This window comes from Corapipo altera, unplaced genomic scaffold, assembly GCF_003945725.1.
Source record: "Corapipo altera isolate COAL_440 unplaced genomic scaffold, ASM394572v1 61305, whole genome shotgun sequence".
In the NCBI taxonomy this organism is placed as follows: Eukaryota; Metazoa; Chordata; class Aves; order Passeriformes; family Pipridae; genus Corapipo; species Corapipo altera.
The window spans coordinates 5,388,900-5,398,151 of NW_020884909.1; the positions used below are offsets into that span (position 1 = coordinate 5,388,900).

The 9,252-nt window shown below is 41.1% G+C and overlaps 1 protein-coding gene across 14 annotated transcripts in view; it reads left to right on the forward strand.

Annotated features, from left to right (window-relative positions):
• Positions 1-6,319, forward strand: part of SHC3 (SHC adaptor protein 3) — a 90,396-nt gene extending 84,077 nt beyond the window's left edge. For all 14 annotated transcript variants that reach the window (XM_027653231.1, XM_027653230.1, XM_027653233.1 and 11 more), the window contains 2 exons: positions 387-682; positions 4,561-6,319. In XM_027653231.1, coding sequence (XP_027509032.1) covers positions 387-682; positions 4,561-4,689 — 425 coding nt within the window. In that variant the 3' untranslated portion in view covers positions 4,690-6,319. The remainder of the gene's footprint in view (positions 1-386; positions 683-4,560) is intronic.
• Positions 6,320-9,252: the final 2,933 nt, after the last annotated feature.

The following is a 9,252-nucleotide window of genomic DNA, read 5'->3' on the forward strand; positions in this document are numbered from 1 at the left end:
TATTTGAAATTAAACTGTCTGATATACCTAACAAGACTAAAGGAGAGCTTTGCCTGGTACCAGATCATATAAACACAGCTGTTGACAATAGCCACTGCTGAAATAAAAACAGTACCTTTCAAAAGCTCCTGCAAAGGTTCACTATCATTTTTATTGGTATCTTTCTATGCATAACATACATTTTAAACATGTTACACTCCTCAGTCTTAATAGAATCCATAAAGCAGTAAATCTCATAGTATATCTTACCTTATTTTTTTTCATAAAGGTAGAGGGATGCGGCTACAACGCAAAACAAACCCATTTTAAAATGGCTGGAATATCACCATTTTGTTACATGGTTTACCTCTGAATGATCTTGCTCCTGCTTCTATCTCCATAACCAGGACCATTTGAAGATGCCCTCAGGAATCAAACCTCTGAGGCCATGCTGAAGAAATCCACCTCCACGGGATGCACCAGTCCTGTTTCATCCAGGGCAGCTGCCCGGACTGAAGCTGAAGAGCTGAGTGCAGAGCCATGGTATCAAGGAGAGATGAGCAGGAAAGAAGCAGAACAGCTGTTAAAGAAGTGTGGAGATTTCCTCGTGAGGAAGAGTACCACAAATCCTGGCTCCTACGTGCTGACAGGCATGCACAAAGGACAAGCCAAGCACCTTCTTTTGGTGGACCCAGAAGGAACTGTAAGCACTGAGTCCTCACTAATACATGAGGTTTCTGGCTCTGCACGTTTTCTCTAAATGTGTTTAATGTTCTTTACAGCTTATTCACAACTGTTCATAAGTACTGCTTTGTATCTCTAGTACGCCATCACATCTCTGATTCCCTCCCTGATGCCTAGCAGAAGACACACGCCATGATTTCTGCAGATTGCAGGGAGCCTTAGGGACCTGATTCCCAAACAAGACCCTTCTCTTTGCTGCATAAAGGCTGCCTTAGTTGATGAAGGGACTCTCCCCACAGCAGGATTGGAGAGGTCAAGGGACCTCCAGTTTTCTGTATCAATCTTGTCCTGCTTCTGGGGACGCTTAGTCTCTGCTCAGAGATTAAAATCATTGTCCTGAATTTTATTCTTGGGTCCTGGTAGCTGCAAGTGGGTAACTCTTTTTCCTCTGTGTGGCAGTTTTAGCCACATTAGAAATCCAAAAATCCAATTTTCAGGCTTCCCCCACCCCTTCCCACAATTTATCCCAACACCGGAGAGAAACTTTCAGACCAGAGGCTTCTATAGGGGAAGGGGGAAGTATATACATTTATTTACACAAATAAATATACTGTACAAACTAAAGGTAACTATATATGTATATTACATTTCTGTCTGTCAGTCCTTTCAAGCCCTTGCCACTCCCTTTAGTCCAGGAAGAAGCCTCTCAAGCTGCTGGATAATGCAGTCTCTCTTGTGGGAGTGTTCTGGGCCTGAACGCTCCCCCCTCACCAAGCTCCAGTTGTTTGTTGCAGTCTCTCCTCCTCACGAAGTCCAAGAAGATAGCTTTAAGTCCTTGCTCCTCGGTCCTGTGTGATCTCTCCCTCTCGGTTTCATACCTCAGCTCGTAGGCTGCTGCAGTGTAGTCCAGCTTATCAAGAGTCCTCTGAGTCAGTTTTCAGCTGCCCCGGGTCAGCTTTTGCAGGGCAACCCCCGAGCCTCTCTTGACCCCTCTCCAATTTCGCCTGGGATTTTTCTCCCAAGCGCCGAGCTGATTTATCAGCCCATCTACTTGGCTCTGCTCAAATGCTGAGCCTTAAAATCCACCCCCCACCAGCCTAAATGCAGTGGGGGGGGGGAAAAGCCCCCTAGCCTTGGCCACAGGCAGTTATGCACTGTCCCAAGCATCCCACAGCTGCAGGGCGGGGAAAGAAGGCCCAGCCTCCTCCCTCTTACCTCAGGTGCTGTGAAATTCTTCTTTCACAGCACACACTCCAAATGCTGACTCTAACTCTAACCAAAGGCTGAGCTGGGGGGTCACAGGGCTCCCCTCTCTCCTCTGGAGGGGAAGAGAGGGAGCCCAGCCACCCCCTGGCCTTGTCCACCTACATGCAGCAGACACCAACAGCAAAACAACCCAGACAGAACTGCCAACAGCTTCCGGGGCTGTGATATGTGATTTTGAGCAGAAGCGAACAACATGAGTGGTGACTGGCTCTCCAGGGAACACTGCCCTGGCACCCAATCACCCCTGAGCCCCCCAGCCTCTCGGGGGGCCAATTTCAAACTGTGACACTCTGTAAAGAACAACTTTAGATAACCAGCCCCAAAGTAGGTGAGAGTTCGCCTGTTGGCATCTCTTTCAGCTGAGAAACCTGTGGCAGAATTATGCCAGTCCTGCAGACTCTGTGTTGCTGCGGTAAGGAATGCCCATGGTACTTCTTGTTATTAGTCACATTTGTCACATGAGGCCAGACAAAGAACAGTTTTGCACTTTTGAGGTGCCAGCTACCCAGTCCTGGGCTTGATGGGGACACCAGCCCAGGGAAGTGGCTCTGCACCTCTTGGGGGGCAGCCTCCCTTGCTGAATGTTTGCCAACAGTTTTGTGGCTTCTGGAATGAGGTCCTCTAATTTTCCCTTTAACATAAACCCACAAATAGCTGTTACAGCTGTGTGACGTGGCAAGTGCAGGGATGAAGTGTCCCACCAGGAGCTCTGCTGCACTGCTGACTGGCATGGAGTACTCAGGTCCAGTGATGACTTCCTGGGCATTTTCCTCCTGTGAAACCTGGAGACCCTCCCGGATCTTCTTTTGCACTGCCTCTAGAGCAGCTCTAATTTGCTGACATCCTTGTCTAGAGGCCTGTTTGTTCTCTGCATCTACCCCTGCTTGTGATGTGCCGTCGTGGCCCAAATGTCCCTGAAATGCCTTGCCCAGGAGGCACCATTCCAGAACAACAGCTTTTCTGAGAGGTGTGGGACACCGATGTGGCCTCTGAGCAGCTCTGTTTGCAACTTGTCAGAGTGGAGAGTCATCAGTAAAATACCAGCATGTGACCGTGCCAGCAGCTTGCATTTCTTCTGCGTGGCCTCAGTGTGGTTATTCTTAAAAACTGACTCACAAAAATGCTGCCTGAAAATTCATTTCACACACATTACCCAATGACACAGTTATGGCTCTTAAGGGTGTGCTTTCAGAGCAGAGTTAACTGTCCAGTTACTCTGCTCTCATCCAGCTAACAGAAAAATAAAAAAGGAACAAGAGATCCCTCGTTCAGGTGCTTAAAATGTGGGACTGCAGGGGGTTTTTTTTCTGGATTTAGAATGAGGACTGGAACTCTGGTGATGGCAGGCTACTTGTGTTAAGAAAATCTCAGTATAGATAAAGAAAGTTACTACCTTTTTAAAGACATCTTTTTGTTTTGAAAAGGTAGCTTTGAATTTAGGGAATGTTACTTTTCAAAGCAGTATGCCTCAGGAACAAGGAGAGCCTGTTGGTTTCTTTCAGTGACATAACTACGTGTGGACCGAGCAGATAGCATCATCTGCCACCAAAATTCTTTGTTTCTGGTTTGTTTTTTTTTTTACCCTGTGTGGAAGTTTACAGGAAGTTTTTTTACCCTGTGGCATCCTGTGTTGAAGTTTACAGGAATTTTGCCAGGATTTAATGTTGAAGATTGAAGTATTTCAAGAGAGGTACCCAACACAACATCAGCTGGCTTTGGAAAGTTCTAACAGAAGTTGTTCTCTCTTTCTGAGAAAAGTTCAAGGAGAATGCATGACATTCCTTGCTCAGAGCAGTGCTCACAGGCATTTTCTTGAGGCAGTGTAGAGACATCCCAAAACAAAGCTGTACTGCAACATGATGTTTGCCAGAGTGGACCTGTGCTCTGCCTGTGAAAACTGCATGCCTAATTCATTTTAAACGTAGGAAGGAAACGTTTTGTGAAGGTGTGGTTAAATAACTAAAGATTGTTTTGTAATATGGATTAATTTTTGGCCTCTCCTGGTAATCTTGACTGTTTTATCTTGCAATATCGATTTCCTCTTATCACAGGGGTGATGATGTGTGTTAGCAGGATACTAGAACAGAGGGCTGGTAAGTGGGCTAGAAAAGTGACATTCCCTGCCCTGAAGTGTTTCAGCACCAAAGCCATTTTGGGGAATGAAATTTCCAAGTACCTGAAGAAGAAGGTCTCTGTTAAGAAAAGAACAAATATGCTGAGGTGCACAGAGAAGCTGAGTTCCGACATGCCTGGAGGGACAGCTCTTTCTAATGAAAAAGGTGCAAACACCTAAAAGAAGCAGGTAGTCTGCTGAAGAAGAGAAGTTGGTCTAAAATTCTGACCTACAGTGAAACAAAATGTTGTACAGAAAGTTTACAAGCAGACCTAATCAGAAAGAGTAGACTGGACTGTGGGGTTGCTTGCAAAATGCCTATTTGGTGAGAATAGAGAGAGTAATAGATAAAACAGAAACCAAGATGGATAAGTGCCACATTTCCACCAATTTTGATGGGAAAGGAATCAGTCTCTAAAACATGATTGTGTCATTTTGTTCTTAGACAATTTTAGTGTGAATTTAAGGGGGAAAGTACTTTACTCTTTAATCTATATTCTTGCATCCTTTTTTTGAAGGTTCGTACAAAAGATCGTGTCTTTGACAGCATAAGTCATCTCATCAACTATCATCTTGAGAATAATTTACCAATAGTTTCTTCAGTGAGTGAACTCTGCCTGCAACAGCCTGCTGAAAGGAAACACTGACTCCAGATCTCTTTTAGTTTTTGTAACTTGCAAGCTATAACTGGTAGAAATTGCAGATCTTAAAAAAACCAAACATGTACATTAAAAAAAGTGTGTAGTCACGTATACTTCACCAGTATGTTTTCTATATGTTTAGGAAGCCCCATTTCATATGGTACACTTGAAAATTCTCAGTTCTTTGTGTAGACATGAAATCACAGCAGAAAGCTTTCTTAAAAGTAATTTCAATAAGATTGTTCAGATTCTCTAATGTGACTGTTGATAATGTATATATACATACCATATATATAGATACAGTATATATTTATATTTTTTGAGTCAGTCTATTGACAGTATAGAACTATCTTCTGTGCCATGTGTTTTTACCAAAAGAAAAATGACAATTGTGATTGTTCAGATAAAAAGTAGAATTCAGCAGTCTCAATTTCTTGAGAAATTTAATATTAGGAATCTTATTTCTGATTTTACCTAAGAAGCACAACTATGGGGATTACAGGTGGATTATGCTAATTAACTATGGTAGGAGCCTGAATTCAGCATCTACTATTCCAACTCAGAAATTTAGCATAAAATATTTTTGAAAGCATTATCCACTTATGTCATTGATGTCAAAAGGATTTTATCTTTCTGATGTCAAGTTTGAATTCTTATATGGTGATACTCGAAACATTTGTATCTTACTTTAACAATGATTTGGTGTGATCTCTCTGTGTATGAGGTGTGTGCTTTGATTTTTCTGATGATATTGTGACAATATATTGTAATTTATTAATTTCAGTGCTAAAAGGTTATTTATAAGTAGTTCTCTGCTTATGGTGAAGATCTAGGTGTCTTTGACTAACAGTCTTGAATGAGATGTTGCATACTGAGTAGACAAGTTCAAATAACTTGTGTGTAATAGGCTTAATCCAAGATATACATGATTGTTCAAAGACATATCTGGAAAACCTTTTCTTCTTATGGATGGTGAAAACTATCCCAACTCAGTGGTCAGTTTTGCAAATTTTGCCACTTGCACTTACCTACCAAAGCGTAACTTCATCTTGGCCTTCAGCAAGTGATAGGTATTGCAAATACACTGTTTTTCTCTAAACATCAAGTTCAAAAAATACACATATACGAAAGCGCATTTCTGGCAGAAATGGCCTCGACTTTTGATACTGGGAAATGCTTTAAGGGATGATTGTACTATTCACATTTAAGCACTATATGAAGTTATTTTCCCATTTTAGGAATCTTATTACGAGTCAAATTCAATAGACACAGTTCCTGTAAAGACAAAACTTGTACAGAGTCAAGATTTAGCCTTCAGCAACCCGAGGTCTTCTCTAGCACCAGTCTCTCAAATCAAATCTTCAGACTTGATTCATAAAGACTCAGCAGGGTAGAGTCTAGGTTAAGCATCTGCCTACCCTGCAGTAGTCAACACTTAAATCTACTTAAAGTTAGATTTGGTTCTAAGAATTTGCTAAGTTTAAAAGTTTGTCAAGACATAACAAAACTGACTGAATGATTTACTTAGAATACATTCAGGCAGGACCATGATGTTAAAATTCTGAAATAATTTTCTTGTATCATCTCCTTTTAAGTGTGGTGAATTTGCAGCTTGGGAATTTTATTTTGGTTAATCTCAAAAGATACACTTGATTCTATAATCAAGACATCCAGAAGCCAAACTAAGACATTAGCAAACAAAATGCTTGTGATTAATTTTACTATGGATAGTTTTTATTTGATATTTTCTTGATCTGGATGGAAGCAGACAGCAAAGGAGATAAATTAAATGCTGCATTGCAACCCAAATCAGCATGGCAATAAATTTACAGGAACTCTTAAAATCTGGTTTTACTACATTGGAAATTGTAATATGTGAACAGATCTTTTATCCCAAAGTAGTATTCACCAAAATTACTTTATTTGAGTTTCCATGTCTCACCATATTCCATTTTGATGTATCTCAGTTGCCTCTTTTTTTTTTCTTAAATAACACTTATTATTCCATGTTCTAGCCTTCCTGTGGCCAATTTGTGGAAAGTTTTCAGTGTGAGATCACTATCTGTAAGAGAAGGTGTCTTTTGGGTTTTTTTAATATTTCATATAATTTCAGTAAGAGTTTGATGCATAACCCCCTTGGGCGTCTTCAAAATGCCCACCTGCTGCCTATGTCCTTTCTGGATTACTAAACATTCTGGAAAAATGTGACAAGATTTGGGTGTATGAATTGAAGGCACTGAACACACACTGAAAAAAAGTCTAAATTTTTTTTTACCATTGTCCTAGCTGTAGCTTTAATAACTTAGCACCCACTTAGCTGGATGCTTTGGAAATTAAAGCAAGCGGCAATGAGACGCAAAATGAACCAGCCTGACAGGAACACTGAATTCCCCAGACTACATTTCACAGACTCTGCCTCCAGGAAAATGTGGCTATTTTAAGCTGCTCTGTCAGCACAGCCAACTTGCACAACTCAGCATGTGCACTGGTTATGCAAAGGCTGCATATACCTTGATGAGATGCAGTTTGGTCCTGGATAGCAATAGTGCCATTGGGCTGTGACAGTGCCCTGCTGATGCAGTGGGCCAGCAGATCCTGTCTGGCCAGGTGGGAAGGATCCAGAGGCTTTTCTAAGTCCTTTCGGAACCAAATGATCTCACAACTGTCCAGGAAGGAAGGGCACATGTACCAGTCAATGCTCTGTTTGCGGATCCTGCCGTGGCTTTCTGTCTGTCACTCTGGTAGATTCTGCTTCTCCCTTCATGAAAGTGGTATAAAAACTGTATGGCCATTTGGATGGCAGTTCCAAACCTGTTGTCATTAGAGTCAAAGTCCATTTTAAACTGAACTCAGCAAGAGGTAATTGAACCTGCTGGAATGGCTGTACTCACTTCTGTAAGGAACCAACACTGACAGCAATTTAAGAGATGTGGAAGTTATGAGAGAGGTTCAAACACTCTGTGATTGGCTGAAAACCAACCAAACAACAACATAATAATGTGAGCCTTTTAAAGTTTGCCTTTGATTTGGAGCCCCTCCACCTTTTGTTGTTATTCTTTTATGCAGTCTCAAGGGCTACGCTCTTGTTGGTGGTAATTCTGTGCCATGACTTCAAGAAGTGAGATTTTACTGAAAGAAAAAATTTTCTAGATTCAGTAGAAATCACTGAGATTAGGCAATATTACAGTATCCTTTGAGATTTTCCCAGGGAATAGCTGAGAAGTCAGAACTGAAACTAAATATCCTGCAAGACTGTTTACATTGATTTTGAGCCCTTTCTAATTATGAGGTTTGCTTCCAGTTGTTTTGCAATTATAGAAACTATTGGCAATGAAAACATACTCAATTCCTCTAAAGAAAGAACTTTTAGAAGTGAACCAAATTATTCCGCATACTTTTATTGCAGATCTAGAGCAATTATTAAGATAATAAAATTTTCCAGTGATGCTGGCAGTGATAGACTGGACATCTAGGTACAATCACATTCCCAAACTTTCAATTATTTCAGATGCTTCAGAAGCAATGAAACCTCAAAGGTAGAAAATGTGATTTGAAAAGTGAATTACCTTCTGACAAATGGGAGTTTGCTCAAAGTGAGGACTCCCATCTTCCCTTTCCTAATGCAAGAAGAGAATGTTCAAATCGACCATGCCTGGCTGGTGACCATATGAGGAGATGCAATTTCCATGGCTTAATGCCTGCCTCCCTGCCCAGGGCTTTGCACCCACGGTAAGGATAGAAGGTTATACGGTATCTTCACTCCCCATCCTACAATTCACACTGGTTCTGCCAGGAACCTCTGTGCCAGACATGTTCAGTAAAAGCTTGAACAAAGGACGTAGTCCTGGGACCAATTCTTCTGTGCAAAATGTGCACTGTCACTGTAAGAAAATGTTTAACATTCTGGCAAACATCACCTGCCAGCACTAAATTTTCTGTATCCTGAGTCCATTCTTTTTTTTACCTCTGTGGAATAATATGCTCACATTTCTTGTCATCATAGTCCTCAGGCATCACATGCAACAAGATGACATGAATTTTAAAAAAAAATTATGCCAGAGTGTGATTGCTGCTGGCACATCAAGTGCCAGATGCCAGCTACAATGTATTAATAATAGAGTTGATGCATATTTAGATATTTGTAAGTAGCAAATGTTCCATTTGAAAACTAGCAGAGTTTTGCAGCTTCTAGGAAATTTGCAGCTCTAAGGGGGATATTTGGAACTTGTGAATATTCTGACAAAAGCTTAAAAATCCTGCTTTCAAGATTTTGTTCTTATCTTTCAATGTCTATCTGAAGCAAGTGGTAGAACCAAGAATTTATATTCAGCAAACCATATTCGCATAAATAAAGTCTAAACTGAAGTAACAGACATACTTCCCTTTTTTATCTTCCAGACAGTTTCAAAATATATCTGTGTAAAGTCCAAATTCAGATTTACCTCAGCATACTGTCAAAACCATCTTGATTTACATTGTCTTTTTGCCCAAACCGAGGTTTGCACTCTTTTCACAAGTCTGTGCTTGTTCAAAGCTGTCAGGATATGGGCAAATTCCCAGCAAAAGCTC